Source organism: Mycteria americana, chromosome 9 (assembly GCF_035582795.1).
Source record: "Mycteria americana isolate JAX WOST 10 ecotype Jacksonville Zoo and Gardens chromosome 9, USCA_MyAme_1.0, whole genome shotgun sequence".
In the NCBI taxonomy this organism is placed as follows: domain Eukaryota; kingdom Metazoa; phylum Chordata; class Aves; order Ciconiiformes; family Ciconiidae; genus Mycteria; species Mycteria americana.
The window spans coordinates 14,691,413-14,713,539 of NC_134373.1; the positions used below are offsets into that span (position 1 = coordinate 14,691,413).

The window sequence follows — 22,127 nt, forward strand, 5'->3', positions numbered from 1 at the left end:
TGCTTTATCAGTAAGAATTTTATTAACCTGTAGTGTAAGGCTGAGGGCTGCCGTCCGTCTTTGCCAGAATGGTCTCATTCAATGGTAACCATATTTGCCAAAGCTTTCTTCATTTAAAGCAAGCTTTTTCATATACAAACAAACTTGGGTTTCTTCTCCTCTTAAAGAATTCACTGAATGCTCCACATGTTCTGATACTTTGTGTCTAATGATAACAGTCCAATTTAAACCAACTCTTACTATGAAGGAAAAATCCAACCAGATGTGGGTGTGGAGTTTTTATTTTATTTTACTTCTAATACTAAAACTAGTGAAATAAGTTTATTTATACTTATAGAGAGCTGACGACCACCTTCTGATTAGATTAATGACTATAGCAGAATCAGAGATACATTTTGGTACTCCAGCAAACTAAAAGTTTATTTTGGTTCCCCTTAATCCATGCTTCCATGGTGAACTATATTGCACAACTTTAGCTCTGTCATTGAATCAAGTTAAGCTCAGTGATATAGGCTCTTAGGAGCTAGTTTGATGAACTTAATTAATCATATGTCAAGCATACACAGGCTTTATACTAGCTCCAAAGGCAAATATTTCAGCCTGACTATAACAGAATCCGAGATCCCAGTAATTCACTTCAGCATAAAGATCTCACTATTGACGAGACTGGACCATCTCAGAAACAGACTGAAAAATCTACTAGATTAGTAGATTCTTCACCACTGCCACGTTACAGCGGTTACATGTGAGCAAGGAGTAAGAACATAACCTAAGAAAGGATGCATTGAGTCAGACAAATGCTTAGTACGTTGTTTGACAGCAAATACACACATGCAGCAATTTTTCAGGGAGTTTTCTCAGCACCCAGTGATCTGTGACACCAGGATTCCATAAACCAGAGTTAGTATAATTGATTTCAATGGCCCTCAGTAGATGTCTTTTCTGTAAGTTCTTCCAATCCTTTAATTCCTGTAAATAGTTTAATATGCACAATACCCTGTGACAAGAAGATCTGCATTTTAATTTTTTTTGTGAGAAGCACCTCCTTTCAAACCTCCTCCTGTATTTGATACCTGTAGTTGTTACATGGGAGGAGGCAATAAACATCCTCATCCTGCCACGGAATTTCATAGCATTGTTATATTGCCTCAGATGTGTATTTGCCTTGCCCTGAGCTTGTTGACCCTAACAACTCACCAAACCAATGGCTGTGATTGCATCTCAGCTGACAGACATTCAAAACCCTGTTCAGAAGGGTGTAAGATTCACACTTAATTAAATCCAGGATCAAGAGTGCACAGAATAAGTCTTTTCACTCCACAAGCAAGTGGTCTGACAAGAGGGCTAACATTCACAACACCAATGTCTGCATTTTAAAAGACAAACAGCATGTCCTCTCAGGGTTTTGGGGGTTTTTTGTTTGTTTTGTGTTTGGTTTTTTTTGTATTTGGGGGGTTTTTTTTGTTTGGTTGTTTTTGGTTTTGTGTTTTTGTTGTTGGGTTTTGTTTTGTTTTGGGTTTTGTTTTTTTTTTTTTTTTTTTTTTACAAATTCTTTAAGATGCCTCTTCCCAGAGGCTCCCAAATCGCATACAGGAATGTACATCCCAAGACCTCTTACATCAGCACACACAAAAAAAAAAGTGGAATTTCAAACAAATTAGCCTATGCTGAGTTTCTTATAGTCTTGTTGAAATAACCACTGCTGTCAGTGATTTTGATAGCCATTCTACTCATGCATTGCATAGCAGGTATAGGGACATTACTTAATTACTACAGGGGAATCCAAAACTTGAGTGCTTGAAAGTCAGGGACTGCAACATGAATTTCTACGTCTACAGTTTTAAGTTCTCCCCTATAAAACATATATGGAAACAGACACACATACACACTTTTTATTTTATAAATATTTGCTAAAGAGAAGGGGATGAAATGAAGAAACATGAGATCAAAAGAGAAGAAAAAATATTAAAAAGGACTGATGTGGAAAGTTCTAGGAGGACTGAAAGAAGTAGATGATAAGGAGCTGGAAATACTGCTGAGAAATATTCACAGTATGAGACATTGAGCTAAGAGTGCAAGCCCTTGGTCAACAGCAGGATTGGTGCTGCCTCATACTGTGCTCCTAGAAGAGTGAATGAGTAAAACAGTAGACAGTGCACATCAGTGAACATACAAATGCACATGCATACATAATATTATAAAATACATATTTTTATCATAACCTTAGTGACAGGATGGAAAAGAATACCTGAATAGAATTGTACTAAACACTTAAAATGACAGAAACAAAATACTAAGAGAAGACAGAATAACTGAAATATTGCTTATAATTAATACTTCTAATTTATGGCTGAACACAGTAATTGAGAAGGAAGCTTCTTCACACCACCAGGTTTTTATAATTTTTAAAATGACAAAAGAAAGCTTTTTTCACACATTAATATGTATTGAAAAATATGGAGAGGTTTTAGTATCTGTGTGTCAGTCTTTTTGCATGTGAAATGCCCACTGAGGCAAATGATAATGTTTAATAGGTTGCCTCCAGTTCTGGGAGTGGCAGATGAGCCAGTAAAGCTTTGTTATCTACAGCTGAGACACTCAAGACTGCACTTACTCACAGGAGTACACACGCATTGTTGTAAAATCCTAACACTGAGTTCTTTGCATCTCATCTGTGACAAATTTTAAAAAGCAGACTAGAGTTAAACTAGCCACAGGAATATTATCACATTTAATTTACACACCTTGTGTATATTATAGGATCCATTTAGTACCCTAAATGTTTAAGCTTTTATTTAAGAAAATTTTATAAATATTTGAATTTTCCTTCTGGAAAACTGTGACTAGTTTTCCCATTTCCATTAAAAAAGAATTTTGAGCAAAACCAAGAATCAAATAGATTCTCAAATAATCCAGTTACTGCTCTACTGTTTTTTAAATTATGCTAACAATGTAATCTCCTATGGGACTATTCTCAAGTTAAATTCAGCCCTACAGAAACATACAACACAAAGACTACACAATTATAAGCTTTAAACTGATGGATAAAATTAGCTGTAATATGTTGGCTGTAACGCTGTACTTCACATAAGAGACTGACTGCTCACAAGAGTCATCATATTTTAATGTCTCAAATATTTAAGTCACGTTACAGTCAAATGGGGGGTGGGGTTCAGTTCATGCCAAAGATGCCAGATTTTTTTCATATGATCTCTTCATTCAAAAGAAAATCCATTTTCCTGGAAATAGATTTTCCTGGAAAGGTAGACTTCTATAGGGAAAAGAAAAGCTGAAAAATACAGGCTGGTTTTGGTGATTTTTTCCCCTCCCTTCCCCCAAAATCCTAAATTTTGAGGGAAGTTTTCAGTAGGAAGAGAAAGAAGTTTTGGTCTTTGGTTTTTACCTCCTGTTTCTGTCCAGCTCAGGTACCTAATTCCTCATTCCTTGTACGTGCCTCAGCCACCACAGTCCCAGTGAGGGAAGGCTCTAGCATGGTCCCAGCCTGCAGTGCTGGAGGAGACTCCTTTATTTAGAGACTGGTGCTAGTCCATCAGATGAAAACTGCCAGACAATATAGCCAACTTCCCTCATCACTAAAAAACAAGCAAGCAGGCATTTTGTCACTGCCTTTGGTAGTATTGCTCTCTAATGTGTTTTAGTACTACACTGGAACATAAAGATTGCTAGCTTTAAACAGGACATAAGAGTTATCTGCAGAAACACTTGTGCTTCAACAGAAGAACAGCAACTTAAAAGCCTTTTGCATGTTGGTGGAAAAGAGATCATTAAAAAGTAATTTGTAAGCACCTCAGAGACATTTGTTTATGTATATAATACATAAATGAAAAAATAAGAAAGTGTTCAGATATACCAGGACCACTGATTACTCAAATACATTGTTACAACAAATGAATTGAGAGTATTGTTTGAGGACAAAAATATGAATTTACTGAAATTAATGAACACCTTTAGAGGCTTTTGATATAAATTGGGTTTTAAAACAATGCTACATGTTACTTGTTACATAGGGAATTTATCAAGTTTGGGCAGACAATCATAGCTGAATTATAAAAAGTCTAACTTTTCAAATGGGATTAATCATTACCCCGCTAGTACCCTATAATCTTTCATTTTTGTACTAATAGCATTAACTAGAAACATTATTTAATCCATTACAGATTAGAAAAACTATTACTTTTGGCATCAAACTATTTCCATAATCCACATATCTGCAATTATTATGCATTGTCATAAATGACATCACACCGACAGCCTGACATTGGTCAAACATTTAAGTGTAATGAGGGGCAAGATTCAAGTAGCCTACCTTATTTAAGAGTTCAAAATAATCTTTTTTCCCTGAGTCTTCTTGTCAGAAAACACTGCCAACAATGACCTTTAGGATAACAAATTACATCTCATCTGTTTTAACAGCTGCAGGCCTTGTGCAAGTGAAAAGTTGATTACCCATTCAAACTCCATACAGATATTACATTTCAATTGTCTCTGCACACTGGATTCAAGAGGTTTGATGGGCTCATATTTCCTTCAAGCTGTTTGTGCCATTGCACTATAGCAAGATAGCAAACCAAGTAAAAATTTATATTAACATGCTCCAGAAACTTTCAGATTGCCACCTGTTCTTCTTACAAAATCCTGACAGTTATTAATGCAAGTGAATATCCAATTTTCTTCACCTCCTGGTTATAATACTTGCTGTGAAAAAAAGAGCAGCTGGAACATAGCAGGTAGGCAACCACACGAATTCCAACAAAGGTAAAGAAAACTTAAAACTAGAACCTGTATGTAGGCAACAACCATCCCCTGATTTTAGCTTTATATAGTCGAAGAACTTCCCTAAAAAAAAAAAAAAGTCAGGGACAAAACCACAATACACAGAATACACACACAGAGTAGGTGACATTAACTCACCTTAGAGTAACTGATACAAATATACATTCAACATATTCAAGGGTATTCCAGATTTTGAATACAAAAAATCCACATGCGACTGGATTATTTTGGCCAATAGCATATAACAGCTCAAGTCTGTGGCCCTGTTGTTCTTCTGCCTTTCCCTCTGACTAGACATTGGTAATACCAGTATGCCAACTAAAATTCATCGTAATCCAACGTAGTAGCAAAAGGCAGCATTGTGCTGAATACATAAACATAACCGAGACACGAGAATGGGTCTTTTTCAAATCATTGTCTATGGGTATTTACAATTTATGATGTTACAAGTTTTATGACTTGTACATTTGACCTTATGTCAGGTCAAAAAGTAGGACAGGTTTTTGAAGTCATTATTTTCTGGAGCAGAACCAGATAAAGAATCAAATGTTTACAAGTCAAAAACCACTTAGGAAGCTAGGAGAAGACCCAATGTATAAAGAGGCAAATGGCAGGGATACCAGTAAGGCACCTGAACACCCTGCACCTTACATACAGCCAGTAAGAAAATTCTGGATACCCCAAGAGCAGAACTTCTTTGCAATAAGGTGCACAGCAAGTGATCTCCCTCTCTCTTTTTGAAGTGAAAGACATTGCATTTCTTGATTGCTGATAAAGCAACTACGGTTGGAAAAAATACTTACATTTACTTTCTTTATGGACCATTTGTTGTTATAAATAAGCAAGGACAAACAGCAGGGCTAGACAACAGGTAACATTGCAAGGACATGGGGAATGTAAGGCTGTCAGGTTTGTGATGGCATTTGGTTAACAGCCTTTCAGTGTAAGAGACTAGGACAGGAAAAGCAACCAAAGCCCAAACACACAAACCCTCATGAACAGGAGGTAGGAGTTCTGGTCTTTGTTATTATCTCTGTTAGGTCACTGACTGACAGGCCATGGAAGGAGCCACTCAGGCATGGCCTTGAAGAGGTTCGACCAGAACTTTAGAACAGGTAAGAAGGGGTAAACAATATCATCATGGGTCTCCTGGGAAAGAACAAACAATACAGGTTGTCTGCAGGGGCTTGTGGAAACGTGCAAACATTTTTATGGGATGTTCAGGGGAAGTGCCAAAGGTAGGGAAGGTGAATCAGGATGGAACAAGTGTAGGAAAATGGAGAGGAAGTGGCATAAAAAGGAGTCATTAGTGTAAGCTGCAAGTCAGTAGGTTTGTTTGGCCCAGCCCTGCACCTGATCACTGCAGTCTGTCCTATGTTTTTATGGAGTCCTACTTGTAATATTTTCTGTGTGACTTTGCTCTCTATTCTGTATAGGTATGATGTGCAAGCAAACTTCAGAGTCAGTCAACAGCTATGAGGAGACCTGTATCTGGAAAGACTTAAGGTCTAAGCCGGTGACCAACTAAGAGACCCCAGGCCTAGACGTGAATGTTTGACGAACTGTGTTACCATTTGAGTCTGTGAATGTGGGCATGCTTGTGAATCAGCAGAGGGCTGGTGCACATGTTTCACTAGCAAACTTCCAATTCCCATCAGCTGGAGAACTTTATGAGGCTGTTTGTATTCTTGTTCACCTGAGTGCTGTTTACATTTATATGTGGTGCCAGTAAAGGCAATGTTTTTTCTCTGTGATGGTCTGTGTGACCAGCCATATCCTATGTATAGTGCCATCTTGGGAATGTGTCCTCAGTCTTGCTACTGGCTGGACATACAAACAGGAACAGTGGCAAGCAGACCAAGAGGAGAAATTCCCTGTAGCTTAGAGGCCATTAGATATAGGTTCCCTTCACAAATACGTCATTACCACCCCACTGGAATTACTCTGCATGGGTCCAACTCCAACTCTCATAAAACATCATAGTCTTTCACCACATTAAATTCTTCCAGAGGCCAGAGAACATCCAGTTACGTTCAAGCCTTCTTTCTCCTTCCATTCTGCGTACCATTCCTTGCCTTTGTACTAACTCATCTTTTGCCAGCCACTCAAGACTTTGTGTCACATTTTAAAAGATGGAACTGCAAGAGCAACCTAACTTCAAAATCATGCATGGAGGAAGGAAAATGTTTCCAGTTCACCTTTACAGCAAAACATCTGATAACTAGTAGCCAAGCAGCAAAACGTGAATATAACAGTTCAGCAAATTTTATAAAGCCATAGCTTGCTTCTTTGAAAAGCTATTAGATTTGATAAACTTGCATTTTTCTCCCTAACAAAGCTTTCATTACATGACAGTTAAGACTAAAATAAGACCTCATATGGACCTCAAGACCAGAGGAACACATTGGGTTTTTTTTAAACGAGTATGCAATTGTTTCTGTAAATTTGTCCCTCCTTTAAGTGTGCTGAAAGACTCAAGGGCAGCAGAAGGGGCAAATGTACTTTTAAGCAATACCGTAGATAATTTTACCTGTCCAGTATTTAGTACTGATTTTATACTTCCACCTTATTCTTAAACTTTCTCAGTGTAAAATTTCAGTGGCAAAAAAAACTTCATTACAATTTTTAGAAAAACACATAGTTACATACCTTCAGGTGGGGATATAAACAGATGTGATACAAATAACTAAACCGCCATTGACCTGTATTACGAGTCAAATCTCCTAGACCTGACAATTATGTAAAATTGTCTATCTTACTGGTAAACAGACTCTAGATGCACCTTTCAGTACAGCCAAACCATTAGGATTCCCACCTCATTAGGAACTTCATGATTATAGTGACAATAGCACGTTTTCCAGATGATTAAAGATGAGCCATTCATACAAGCATTTACAATATTCCTGCACACCGACTTGAGCAACTAAAATAACATCTGCATGACAGTTCACCAATAAGTAAAAAAACGCACAAGAAAATCCACACCTTTCAAGCACTACTGGTACTGGAATCTCCCTATTTATCATCTTTTTATCAGGAATGATAAAATTCTAAAGGTATGTATGTTATGGGCGTCAGCAAGGGTAGCAGTTATCTCGCTTAAAAAAGGCTAAATGTTATTTTGTATTAGTAAACTTGGATAACAGCATATTTTTCCGCAGATCTTGGGATTTCACGTGCCCTGATCTTGTATCATAAGTTAAAGACAATAAGACAGGAAAGAAAGAAACCTCAAATGGTGCACTTACTTATTCAATGTGAGGTCAAGGATGAATTTGGAGCCAAAGGCCTCAATCTGGAAACTTGCCTGGGCCAGATGTACAGCCTGTAAACATGAACACACAGGAGTACTATACAGTTTTGCAGAACATTTAAAGTTGTCAAAAGAATCACTGAGCTTTATATGCAACAAATACATGAAAAACATCTGTGAAAAACGTTACAGAAAACATCCTTATTTTCATGAATCTCATAGGGAAATGAAAACCTTTGCCCTTGTACCAAATTCTGATTTAAAAGGATTTGTCTTTTTAGACAATAAGGGAACAGAAGCAAATGGTACCCAAAAACCATGCTTTCAAATACACACTCATTCCTCACAAAAACAAGAAAAAAGAAAAACGAAGATTCACATAAATGTCTAAATGTTGCCTTAATCGGATGACTATGTAACAAAAGCATAAGTAATGTAGTATACTGTTCTTTTAATGTTACTGCATTCATTCACTTTAAAAGGCCTGAAATAATTAAAGCATTTGTAATACACTCCTTCAAATAAGAAAATCATGGCAAGGCTTGTATTACATGTTATGAAAGACTCCTCCAAAGTAATCCCATCACAATTAAAGGCTTCATACTTGGCATTGTAGCCAAACCAGTGTACAAAAGACTGATGCTGCTCAACATACAACAACATCTAAAAAACAACATTAGCTTGTCTCACACAGGCAGTTAACTTTAACTTTCAGGATATTCAATTTTTGTCAGATATATAAATTGTATTCTTTATTCTTTTCTATACTGTTGTAACTGAAGCTAAAGACATTTAAAACACGTTCATGTGTTTTCTAAAAAAATAAGGAGAAGATAAGAGCTGATCCAAGAATTTCTTTTTGTGAAGACACTGTTCCAGCAGGGTGGAAGAGATTAGATCTGAATTTCATAGAACCTCTTCCCTGATAATGTTCTAATCAAATCATGCTTACTTATACACTAATTTGATACAGCATTAATAATTATATAAAGTTGGAATATTATGACTAAGCCCTTTAATCAAAAGACAAAAAATACTATTTTTTATTAAACACCACAATGAATCTTCAGGTATGTCACAAAAACTATATAAAGTTCTAGCTAGTTTACGGCATAACTTAACACGAAGGTTAGCTTTTATGGCCCACAAGGCCTACAATTTTGTTCTCCTTTGGAAATTTTTCCACAAAAGATAAATTCTTTTATGTTCCTCTTCCATTCTTCCACTATACAGAGAAGCACTGATTTTTCATCTTATTTCTCAGCAAAGGTATCCACCATCTTTCATAAAACCCTTCAATATAATTTTTAAAAACTATTTCTAAAAGTTGCTATAGTGACTAAAATCAGCTGTGATGGTTCCTGTGTTAGTTTATCATTCTTTGCCCCAAAAAATGATCATTTCCCTTTCGACAGGGTCACAGAGCTTTGTTGTCAAGCTTCTTTTTTAAAGTGTATAGTTACAAAATTTTTTAAAGATCTTTAATATCAATAAACAATCTCTTACCTAAAGCCTGTTTTTTGTTTATTAAAAAAATACAATAACTTTAAACAAGAATTTTAAAAATAATATTCCTAGGTGATACCTAAAATAATATGGAAGCAAACCAGTATAAAGCTTTCTCTCTGTTACATTTTTGGTAAATTAATATTAAACAGTTGTCTCACCAGTTCACCAATTCGCCAAGATAACACTGGCCTGGCAAACTGAGTTTACAGCTGCTCTGAATCACCAGAGCGAAACAGTTTAATATAAAGACAAACAGGTGACTTGATGGAGATTCTCTCCATCTACTTGATGGAGAGATCATCATCAATCCTACTTGATGGAGATTCTCTCTTGATGGAAGAATCTGAGAGAATCTGCAAGGATGAAAGGTAGCGCATATATAAAAGAAAAAAAAAAAGGCACAGAATCTCAGTTTAAATGCATGCCTAGTAGGAGAGGCTTTTCAGTCCCTGCTCCACTTTTTTGCACAGTGAAACCAGGGAACAAGTGTCACAAGGAGCATTTCAATCACCTGTTTGTGACGAAAACCTCATTATGTTTTCAACATGCACATTATTAATTTAATTAGGAAAAAAAAAGCATGAAAATTTGTTGCAGGAAAAGTGTTGCAATTAGTTTTATCCCATAAAGATTCCACTTAAGAGTTACAGGAGCTACTGCTTTGAGTCTCCTTCACATGTAACATTTACCTAAAATTATATGTCTTTATATATATGCCACAAACAATACTTCAATATTAACAATCTGGAAAGTTTAAAAGAGCATGTACTATTCCATTAAGATCATTCTGAAACATGAGAAATAAGAACTACAGAATTGTTTAAAGTACCTAGTTTTTATTATATTTTTAATATATATATCAGTTTGGAAGTTTTTCAAAATATCTCCTGCTCAAAGATAAACATGGTAATTTTGAGTATATTGTGTTTTTACATACAACCGTGAAGACTGAGTCTTTCACAGAATCACAGAATTGTATAGGTTGGAAAAGACCTTTAAGATCATCGAGTCCAACAGTTAACCTAACACTACCAAGTCCACCACTATACCATGTCCCTAAGCACCTCATCCAAACGTCTTTTAAATACTTCCAGGGATGACGGCTCAACCACTTCCCTGGGCAGCCTGTTCCAATGCTTGACAACCCTTTCAGTGAAGTAAAATTTCCTAATATCCAGTCTAAACCTCCCCTGGTGCAACTTGAGGCCATTTCCTCTTGTCCTATCACTTGTTACCTGGGAGAAGAGACCGACCCCCACCTCTCTACAACCTCCTTTCAGGTAGTTGTAGAGAGTGATAAGGTCTCCCCTCAGCCTCCTTTTCTCCAGGCTAAACAACCCCAGCTCCCTCAGCCGCTCCTCATAAGACTTGTGCTCCAGACCCTTCACCAGCTTTGTTGCCCTTCTCTGGACACGCTCCAGCACCTCAATGTCTCTCTTGTAGTGAGGGGCCCAAAATTGAACACAGTATTCGAGGTGTAGCCTCACCAGTACCGAGTACAGGGGGACAATCACTTCCCTACTCCTGCTGGCCACACTATTTCTGATACAAGCCAGGATGCCATTGGCTTTCTTGGCCACCTGGGCACACTGCTGGCTCATATTCAGGCGGCTGTCAACCAACACCCCCAGGTCCTTCTCTGCCAGGCAGCTTTCCAGCCACTCTTCCCCAAGCCTGTAGCGTCGCATGGGGTTGCTATGGCCCAAGTGCAGGACCTTGCACTTGGCCTTGTTAAACCTCATACAATTGACCTCAGCCCATCGATCCAGCCTGTCCAGGTCCCTCTGTAGAGCCTTCCTACCCTCAAGCAGATCAACACTCCTGCACAACTTGGCGTCATCTGCAAACTTACTGAGGGTGCACTCGATCCCTTCGTCCAGATCATTGACAAAGATATTAAACAGAACTGGCCCCAACACAGAGCCCTGGGGAACACCGCTTGTGACTGGCCGCCAACTGGAGTAAGCTCCATTCACCACCACTCTTTGGGCCCGGCCATCCAGCCAGTTCTTTACCCAGCAAAGAGGACACCCATCCAAGCCATGAGCAGCCAGTTTCTCCAGGAGAATGCTGTGGGAAACCGTGTCAAGGCTTTACTGAAGTCTAGATAGACAACATCCACAGCCTTTCCCTCATCCACTAGGCGGGTCACCTTGTCGTAGAAGGAGATCAGGTTGGTCAAGCAGGACCTGCCTTTCCTGAACCCATGCTGGCTGGGCTTGATCCCTTGGTTATTCTCTACATGCCGTGTGATAGCACTCAGGATGATCTGCTCCATCAGTTTCCCCGGCACCGAGGTCAGGCTGACAGGCCTGTAGTTCCCCGGGTCCTCCTTCCAGCCCTTCTTGTAGATGGGTGTCACATTTGCTAATCTCCAGTCAGCAGGGACCTCCCCAGTTAGCCAGGACTGCTGGTAAATGATGGAAAGGGGCTTGGTGAGCACATCTGCCAGTTCCTTCAGTACTCTCGGGTGGATCTCATCAGGCCCCATAGACTTGTGAGTGTCTAAGTGGTGTGACAGGTCACTAACCATTTCCCCCTGGATTATGGGGGCTCCATTCTGGTCCCCGTCCCTATCTTCCAACTCCAGGGGCTGGGTACCCAGAGAACAATTGGCCCTGCTATTAAAGACTGAGGCAAAGAAGGCATTAAGTACCTCAGCCTTTTCCTCATCCTTGGTCACTGTGTTTCCTCCCCCGTCTACTAGGGGCTGGAGATTCTCCTTAGCTCTCCTTTTGCTGCTAATGTATTTGAAGAAGTGTTTTTTGTTGTCTTTTACAGCAGCAACCAGATTGAGCTCTAGCTCAGTTTTGGCCCTTCTAATTTTCTCCCTGCACAGCCTTGCTACACCTTTGTAGTCCTCCTGAGTTGCCCATCCCTTCTTCCAGAGGTCACAGACTCTCCTCTTCTTCCTGAGTTCAAGCCAGATAAGATTATCATTTACAGATCTATGACATAACATTCCTGACAGTTGTAACATGGCAAAAAGTGACTGCCCAATCAGGATTTACTCAGTGTAGTATATCATTAACGATGTTTACAAGTCATTTTAGAAACAATACAACTACCAGTGATCCCAACACTATACTTAGCCAAATTGAGCAAAAAACTAACATCAAAAGTGACTATATACTTTTTCCAGGGTTAGTTTAGAAATAAAAATACACTCTTTCTTTTCAGTTTGATACAAGTGCAGCATTTCTTTCACTTCTAACAGACTATGCATTACTTAAAATGTGTATTCTTTGAAACACCTTTTAGAACAAGAGCAGCATCAAGGCTAAATAATCACCTGCAAGAGAGAGAAACCCAAGTATTTTGCTTCCCATGTTAAATTTTTTTTTGTCAGTACTGTTGTTCTGACTGCCAATTCCAAACCAAGTAAATAAGCCAAACTCTTGAATATCTTTCCTTTCAAGAAGATTTAAGCTACTTAACTGATTAAGAAAATGCTTAAGTGTGGAGGATGACATACCACCTGGAATAATAAAACACACTTCAAAAGCAATCATGGTGTACTGAAACATGCCAAAACCCTGAAACTTCAGCACAAGACATCACAGATACTAAAAATGTACATGTATAAAAAAAAACCTGGATAACCTCAAGACTGGGAACGCCCATCAAGAGCTATTAAATCTGAAAGACAAGTTCTAGTTCCCAGAAGATCCTGAGCCACAGATTGCTGGAGTCTGGGAGACCAGTCTAGGAAGTAGCACTCCATGACTGTTATGCTCTTATAACCCTCCCTAGGCATCTGCTACCAATTGCTCTCAGGGACTGCTAGATGGACGTCTAGTCTTACCTGCTATAGCTTTTCTTTTGTCCAATCAAGCCCATTCAATGATACACGTATATCAACCTTTAAGTTTCAGCCATCAACTATGTATTCTTTATCTTTCTGCAATTTAAAATTACTTAAAGTAACTTGTATTCTCGGTCTACAATATCATAAGAAAAAGTTCATCTTGTAGGACTAGCTATAATATCATTGCTATTTCTGAAAACAATCACTTCTGTATACAAAAACACCACTTGCTATCTATTACTGTGCCTCACTTAACAGATGTAGCCTGTACACATGAGCAATTGCTGCAAAGCAGCTGACACTAATTCGGTACCCTGCAGCAGGGCATGTTCTCCACCAAACTCAGCTCAAATAATTGGCTACAAAAAGAACACTGGATTTTAAACCCCTGCAGTTCAGCAAAAACAATTTTGAATTCAGGTGAATGTGATACACCACTGCTGCAGCAAAATACACATTTTGTTAAGCCAGTTTAATAATAGGTAACCACCCATGAAAGCCATAAGCCAGAAATCAGGGGAAAGTAATGAGACTAAAGTATTTAATCCTGAAACTGACATTTTCCCTGTAACGAGTTAGCACAGAAAGCTACCAGTGAGTTGTCACCAGGTGTTTTAGCCATTATATCCATCATGTACCAGCATGATGGGAGGAAGTATTTCAGAAAAGTATCTGTGGAATTCTGTTATACAGCTTATCGTTTCACAGTATTCTCTTATCAGCTACTGTGTAATACAATGCCTGACGTATAATCTGAAATACAGTGTTCTTCTGACTGGCATAGAAATATAAATTCAAATCAAGAATATAATGTAGATTAGCATATCTTTTGAAGAATATATATGGGCTAGATATCTTACCATGTCTTTTCACAGGAAAAATACTAAACATCACCTTCTTGTACCACTGACATACATGCATATGTTCACATCTGCATGAGTATTCTTTACTTACATAAACAGGAGACCAAGTTCCTTTGTACATGTTTGTTTATTATTTAAAAACCTCTGCAGAAGTTCCTACTTTGACAGCTATAAGTTACTCCAATGGCAAAGCTGCAAAATTACATAAAGTTTTTCTGCAGCAAAGACTTACTGATGATATATAGAGGAGTGGGTTGAAGGAGGGTCTGAGTCCTTACAATGTTTCCTGCCCCCAAACCCAAACTTTAGAGAGAGAAAGAGAGAGAGAAAAAAAAAGTCTTTTTTCACTGTTCTGGAAGCTCAGGTTACTAGCATAGTCACTGTAATAAGAGATTCTTCATACTAGGGACATTGTAAGAGTGCTGTAGGTGCTTGTGCAAAGCAGTAGCTCTCAGGGTTTTTTCCAAGCTAAAAATCCATATACATAAAGAATTCCAGTTTCTTTCAAATCAGTCATTAGCTTACTGTAAGCTAATGACTGTACGTACTTATTTCAAGATAAAAATGGACTGGAAGGCTGGAATCTCAGTTCTACTGATCCATGTCAGAACTTGAACGCTTTCATTGTTTTCATTATTGCACTTGGGCATCGTTTGTCCGTAATTCACTTTTTCCAGACTTTCAGGAATTTTACAACCATCATCATCAAAAGTAAAGTACTATATTGGTTTTACTTTCTTCACAGTACAACTATGCCAAATGCAATAATGTGTTATCCCTTCAAAAATACTAAGTTCTGTCACAAGTCTTTAAACAACAGTAACAGCTTTATTTAACTGACTGATAGTACCTATGGGTCTTTTGCCAAGATGACACAGATATGATCTCCAAATGACAACCTCATTGTTTTTAGAAATTATTTTTGCTTATAGTTCTGCTGACTAAAATAATGGCCAAAAGCAGCCTCTCTCATTTCAGTAGCTGAGCAAGGAGTTTCACGACTCTCATTTTGGAATCAGAAACCTAAGTCAGATTTAGATGGATTTTTACACCATTAAAACATTTTTTGATCTAGACCTTCATTCTGATAACAGTACAAGTTTTGTCACAAATCAGGGTGACTTACTATATATTAGTTCTTTACTCTTCTTTTAGCTGGTTTGCCTATCCTCAGGCTTCATACAGAGGCCATCCTTCTTTAGTGTTTGGAAAACATCTACTATATGCCAAGATAACCTTCCACTATTCATTGGAAATAAAGCACTTCATACTGAAACAGCATACATAAATGTCACAGCAGCATGTAAAAACTCATGCTTAAAACATACAGGATTTCAGAAAAGTTCCTGTTGATGTTTGCTTCTGGTCTTTAATGATTAGCAATAGAGAGGTTACTTTGACGCAGTTGAACCTCAAGCCTTGAAGACTGTTCTTCAATTCTTTGAAAGAATGGTTGTCAGCATGTGAACAAAGGCTCAGGCCTATCTTTGAAAGCAATCCTACTGTCACTCTTTTAACCCCGGGGGCCAGAACCCACCATTCTCTCCCAACATGACAATACTTAGATACCCGTCTGTAGTGATACTGGCCTCTAAAATCATATCCCTCTTGGTGGTTTTGTTCATCACTCTACAAAGTAGTGCATCCATACCTTGGACCACTTTCCTGCAGCACCCAGCTTCCCACAACTGCTAAAAAGCCTATAAACTTCATTTTTTTAATTTCAGAACAAGGCCTAACAAGTGCAAGTGTTGCACTACCTAACACTTAGGAACTGAAACTTTTTATTTATTGGTTGAAGCTCATAAGAGGACCCAGAAATAGATTTTAAAAAAATATATTTAAAAAGTTTTAGAAATATCATGACCCACATTTCAGCTAGGAAACCAAGATGTAGATCTACTTGAGGAGAAGTTGGCATAAGGAAGATGACCTTCTACTCCCAGAAACCAAAGAAGCTAGGAAGACCAATTTCAACCCTCCTGTTAGTAACTACTGAAGACGCAGAGTCCAGATAAGCCGTTTGCATTAAATTCAATATAGAATGGAAAAAAAGACAAAGTACACAAAATTATCCATTTGCAAGTAGGGTAAATTGAAGGTGCACCACAGAAAATTCTGAAAAGAATGCAAAGCCAGCTGAAATACTACACAGATTCTCCAACAGTCTTAAACTCATACACATAAGCCACATGAAGATCATTCATTATTTTGATGAGTTTTCATTACATGGGGATTAAAAGCGAAGACCTGGCCTAAGATAGGCAAGGGAAGGGAAGACAATAATTAATGCATAGGATTTTTATCTGGATTTTAGTAAGAATTCATGTGATGCCAACTCTTGAGAAATTATTAACCATGATCTTTCATCTTTTACAAAACAGGCCTGCTTTTTCTTCAATACCACCTCCTTTGCAATGGCTGTAATACAGTTGTTTTCCTTTCATGTTAAGGGTGCTTCCCCTTTCAACTTTCATACGCTACAAACAAAAGTTGCATAAAGGACTGAGACAGCACTGTATCTCAACCTTTAAAGCAGGGCAACATAGCAGAAAACGTAACATTCAGCCTAGCAGGAATATTTTCTTTCTTTAAATGACAAACAGCTGAGCTGAACAGAAGCACCTGGAGTTTTCACCCCAAGAAAAATAGCCCAAAATGAATATAATTTTTTTTGGGGGGGTGGAACTGTCTTCACAGTCAAAACTACTATCACACATCTTTTTTTCCAGTCGTTAGGGTCTGCAAAACAGTTTTCTTAACACCTCCCTCCTCCCCAGAATTACACTAGCAGCTTGGAATTATGCATTAAGATATTGCTTCTTTACAACTTCTGATTCGGTGATCTAAAATCAGTTAGAAACTGTCCAGCAGATACAATCTTCCTTCACATGCACCTAGTTCAAGCTATTTTTCACTCAAAATTTGGTAAGGTTGCCCTGAGCTATGTTTCTCTGGCAATCCTACTATCTTGAGATCACATCTTGTGTTGCAAGATTTTTCCCTCTGCTGTCCACCATAAGGACCTGCTCCTAGCCTTTTGTGATAAGCTGTGTCCCATGCAGTCTTCCCGCTAGGTCCTAACAATCTCGTATGTGCAGTTTGTGAAAATGAATCAAAGCAGTCATCTGGTTCAATAAAGAGATTACCAGTTCATTCAAAATGCTACCTCCATGTGCAGAAGTTTAGAAAGACAGCCACAGAACACAGATGACTTGGACTTCTTCAGCAAGTTTAAGGATTCTTGTGAGCTTCATCAGTGTGTTTTTATAAGCAGAGTGCTCATTTTTGAGCATTTCACACTAAAAATAACTTCAGAAGAACTCAAAACCAGCTAGCCTTAATTTGACTACAAGGAAACAGGTATACAGATTTTAGAGTCGTCAAGCACCAAGTACCTAAAGTATGCTTTCTAGAGCACAAAGAGAAAATAGATTATACACTAGAACTCTGTCCACCTTGGAGATAGACCACTTAGTCAAAACTATGGTGAACATTCCTTTTTTTCCAACGGTGAGAAAAAGCTTCTTAGAAGAACAAGAAGGAATGAGAGAGGTTCTACCAACAGTTTAGATCACATATGCCCTCTCATTATGATGGTGTTTCACCAAATTCAAAGAGGATCAGTGCTAAGAAAGCAATTTATTATTTAAATTTTTGATTCTCTGGTACACTGTTTTCTCCTCCAGTCCTTCATTTCTACATACATTTCATGAAGAAGGTTGCAGACCCTTACTTTTAGGAAGAGACTTTTAAAAATAAAATATTTTAAATCATTTTACCTATTTCTCTAGCTTTACCTCTTTCTTCACACATGCACACAATTTCCTCTACTCTTCCCCTCTCCTTATAGTGACTCAGCATTTCTGAGGTATTTAGGCCTTATTCCACAGACTATCCATGTGACTTATATTCTTCTGGCCACTATAATGAAGTCCAAAGAAAGGCATCTACTGAATAATATCCATAGTTAGAGAGTATATCCACATCATATGCCTATAAATAGTATATTAAGGCTGACAAGAAAATACAGGTTAAAGAATGTATGGTTCCAAGAACAGTAAAAAAAGAAAAAAAATGGTATTTTTCTTCCTCAGCTGTCCCCTGTGTATGTACATAAGGTCATCATATTTGTCTTTACTTTTTTCACATGCTAAAAATCAATCCTAAATATAGATTTCTTTCTTTACCTAACTATAAAGGTATTTTGGTTATTTCTTTTTATTACCAATGTGGCAGACAGCAAAATCTCGCAAGAAGGATTTATTACAATATAGCATTTATTTTAATTCTGGGAAAAGATATAAGCAAGTACTAAAAAATCCCCCCCCCCCAAGAAAAATCAAAACCCTCGTGTATCTTTCACAATCCAATTGCATTCTGTTTTCTTTATGGGCTGTTTTCCTTCTACATCCTAGGCAGACTTCCCCCCTCCCCCCCAATTATTGCTCTACAGAGATAATTATAGCGAATGTAAAACAGAACAAAATAAACAAAATATTTGTTATTATATTATTGGTCAAATAGACGGAAGGGCAAAGATATGACTTCATGCAAGGAAAGACACAAGAGGCAAGTTGGTGGGGGAGAAGCCCTCTATGGTGCTCTGGAAGGAAGACATGCAACAATCAATCCAGACAAGGAACATAATCAACCCTTTCCTTCAATTAAATGGATCAAAGCAACAGAAGTTTCATACCAGAAGAATGAAGTCAACACAATGTCACTCTCCATGAAGCCCCAAGCTTAAAGAACCCTTCTGTGGGAAAAACTGCAGCGTTAGCATTCCCTATGCTTAAAAGGGACACAGTAAGTAGAAAGAAGATCCACTTTACACAATACTCAGCAGCAAGCAGACCCAAGGAAATCAATAGCAATTCTGTCAGCACTGATTTCTGCAGAGCTTTACCCCAACAGCTAGATATAAGGTAGGGCATAGGAAGGATAGGCAATGGCAGCAATGTTCCTGTGGGCAATGCTGGGTAAGTAAAGAGATTGGTGGATGTTGTCCTCTGTGGATTCCCAAGAAAAAAACTCAGGTAGAAACATGGAGGAAGCACTATCCCCAAACCGAAAGGGTTGTCAAGCATTGGAACAGGCTGCCCAGGGAAGTGGTGGAGTCACCATCCCTAGAAGTATTTAAAAGACGTGTAGATGTGGTGCTTAGGGACATGGTGTAGTGGTGGACTTGGCAGTGCTAGGTTAATGGCTGGACTTGACGATCTTAAAGGTCTTTTCCAACCTAAACGAGTCTATGATATAGTTTAGAATAGGTTTACTTCTTTACCAAGTTATTTCACAAAACCAAAGTTTTTTCAAGCCCATGCAATTTAAAAAAAAAATTACTATCTGCATCTATACAAAATGAAATATTAGATCTTGTCATTAAAAAACAAAAAATGTAGGTGGTATTTGACAAAAACTGGTAACACTTCACAGTGATCTTCACTGGTCATACACTGGCAGGAAACCAATACTGCATTTATTAGGTAGTGCATGATACACTCAAAGCCAAGTAACTCACGCTGTAAGTTCAGGATTCTAAAGAAACTCCCTATGCAGACATTTCTGCAGTCTAGAGCTGTTTTGGAAGAAGCATTTTGTTGATGATGGTATACCATAACTCAAGACATCAGAATCTACGCTGATCAGATAAGTAAACTTTGCATAATTCCCATTCATTTTATCTACAGTTCAGCTTCTGAACCATCCTGAAATTCAAAATAATTATTTTTAAATTAACACAAGGGAAATTACATTCTTGTTTAATTACATGTCCTCCTTTAATTCCTAAAAATGGTGGTAAAGACCACCATTAAGTCTCGAAGATCTACAAAATAAAACATTCAAACACAGTTCCACATCACATATTACTGTTTTGAAAATTCTGCAATGAGCTTTTTACCCTACCTTGTTGTGTTTCTGCTGGTGCCTTGCCCTAGTATCCAGGATATGGTAAGGGGTTTCAGAGTCTCTGTTGATGTAATAGATTAGTTTTGAAGGCAGTGTGATTTCTTTCTGGATTGCATTGCTGTAGCTGTTATTTTTACTGTTACTGCCTTTATTCTGTTGAAATGTATTCTCTTCATCTGCCAGTACTCCCTCTATACCGCCTGCCGTTTCATTCCAATGCAGGTCTGAGGAAGAAAGATATGCCAGCCGTAAATTAGATGGCAGAACATGTTTATTTCCATAAAAACCTACATATTTAGCTTGCAGTATTCTAATATTTTATTAATCACTCAAGCAAAGAAAAAGATAGCTTACTCATTGAGCTAGATCCCGTTCATTTTTCACACATAATATTGTTTCAGAAATAACATTATTTATTTAAATGCATATACATTTTCCTATGCAGTCATGGATTATAAATATTTTAACGCCTCTCAGCCTCCAAGAGGAAAAAGAAAACTTAATGGATATGTAGTTACCCCCTACATCCTCTTTGATAGCTAAGTTCTCTCTCAAAGACACACACACAAATATACATCTACAAAAAGCTAAGAATACTCCCCATGTTCCTAAGACAAACTGAATTCAGAGTCCATGCGCACTGAATGCTAATCAATCCGCTTTACATAATAGGAAGTTCTCTACCTCTCTCTTTTAACTTTGACAAGAGCCCTTTTCTTTAGTGGCAGCTTTTCAGATGAAATCCTGTATCCTTCCTCATTAAAATTTCAAGATACAGTCAATCAACAAGCAATGTAACAATAATAGTAAAAACATGATGCACAAACCGACTATATTCAGCACTCATCGTCATCTATATGCAATCAAAAGCAAATAATCAACAAGCACACACAAAAATCCAACCCCAAACAAACAAATTAGCTTCCCAGTCAGATCTCCGTACACATGCATCCTAACACACACAAAAACCACCTAAGCCTTTTTTTGTCGCATACCTCACCAGCGTATTTCCACGCACACCATCCTCTATCTAAAACACTGCAGTGGCTTCAGAAGATCAGAGGGGGAAATCTCACATTTCTCTCTTTTTTGTAAGCAAGCGAGCCAAGGAAACATTTTCTGAGCCCCGTTTTTCCACACGCCGGAACAGACACGTACACGAAGCTGGAAGGGGCGGAGGAAGAAATCGTGCAGGGGAAATGGATGTTATCGGGGTTTATCACCCAGGGAGGAGGCAGGGGGGCCAGGGGAGGGGGAGGACGGGGACCGAGGAGCAGCAGACGCCTCCCGCACACGAACGCACACACACCCCGTCATACCCACCGGCGGCCGCTGCAGCCGCGCGGGCCCGGGGGCAGGAGGAGCCATGGAGGAGCAGGAGCAGCGAGACGAGGCGGCCGAGGAGCGACAGGAGCGTGGGGCGGCAGGCGGCAGGGAGGCGGCGGCCGCAGCGAGGCTGCCGCAGGGAGATGCTGCCGGGCGGCTTCATGGCTCATAGCGCCCCGGGGCGGCGCGGGGGGGCGGCCGGCCGGGGGGCAGCGCGGCACCCTCACCCCCGACGGGCCGTGCCCGTGGGGCCGGGGGAGGGCGGGGGGCCCGGGCGGGCAGCGGGCGCAGGCGGAGTGAGGCAGGCGGCTCCTCGCGGCGGCACCCGCCCGTCTGGCTCCTCTCTCCACCGTTACGGGAGACCGTTACCTCAGCGCGAGGGCGGGCGGGTAGCGGCGCGCGCGCACCTTCCCCTTCACCCCACCCGCCTCCCACCGCCAGCCCCACGGCAGGCGCACGCGCGCCGACCCCGTCCCACGGCGGGCGCGTGGGATGGGGCGGGGCCGCGCGGCCGCTGTCCGTCGTGCTGCCGCCGGGCGCGCGCCGCTGCGGACACGGACACGACGGACACGACGGACACGACGGACACGACGGACACGACGGACACGACGGACACGACGGACACGACGCCCCCGAACCCCCCCCCCCCCCCCCGCACCCC

At 39.4% G+C, this 22,127-nt stretch overlaps 1 protein-coding gene across 8 annotated transcripts in view; it reads right to left on the reverse strand.

Annotated features, from left to right (window-relative positions):
• The window catches only part of ADAM23 (ADAM metallopeptidase domain 23), an 81,925-nt gene extending 60,030 nt beyond the window's left edge, over positions 1–21,895 (reverse strand). For 4 of the 8 annotated variants that reach the window (XM_075512588.1, XM_075512586.1, XM_075512592.1 and 1 more), the window contains exons 1-3: positions 21,464–21,895; positions 20,138–20,364; positions 8,043–8,119 (exon numbers count right to left, since the gene is read on the reverse strand). In XM_075512588.1, the coding sequence (XP_075368703.1) occupies positions 8,043–8,119; positions 20,138–20,364; positions 21,464–21,629 (470 nt within the window). In that variant the 5' untranslated portion in view covers positions 21,630–21,895. The remainder of the gene's footprint in view (positions 1–8,042; positions 8,120–20,137; positions 20,365–21,463) is intronic. The other 4 variants (XM_075512591.1, XM_075512590.1, XM_075512589.1 and 1 more) reach the window with 2 other exon arrangements.
• Positions 21,896–22,127: the final 232 nt, after the last annotated feature.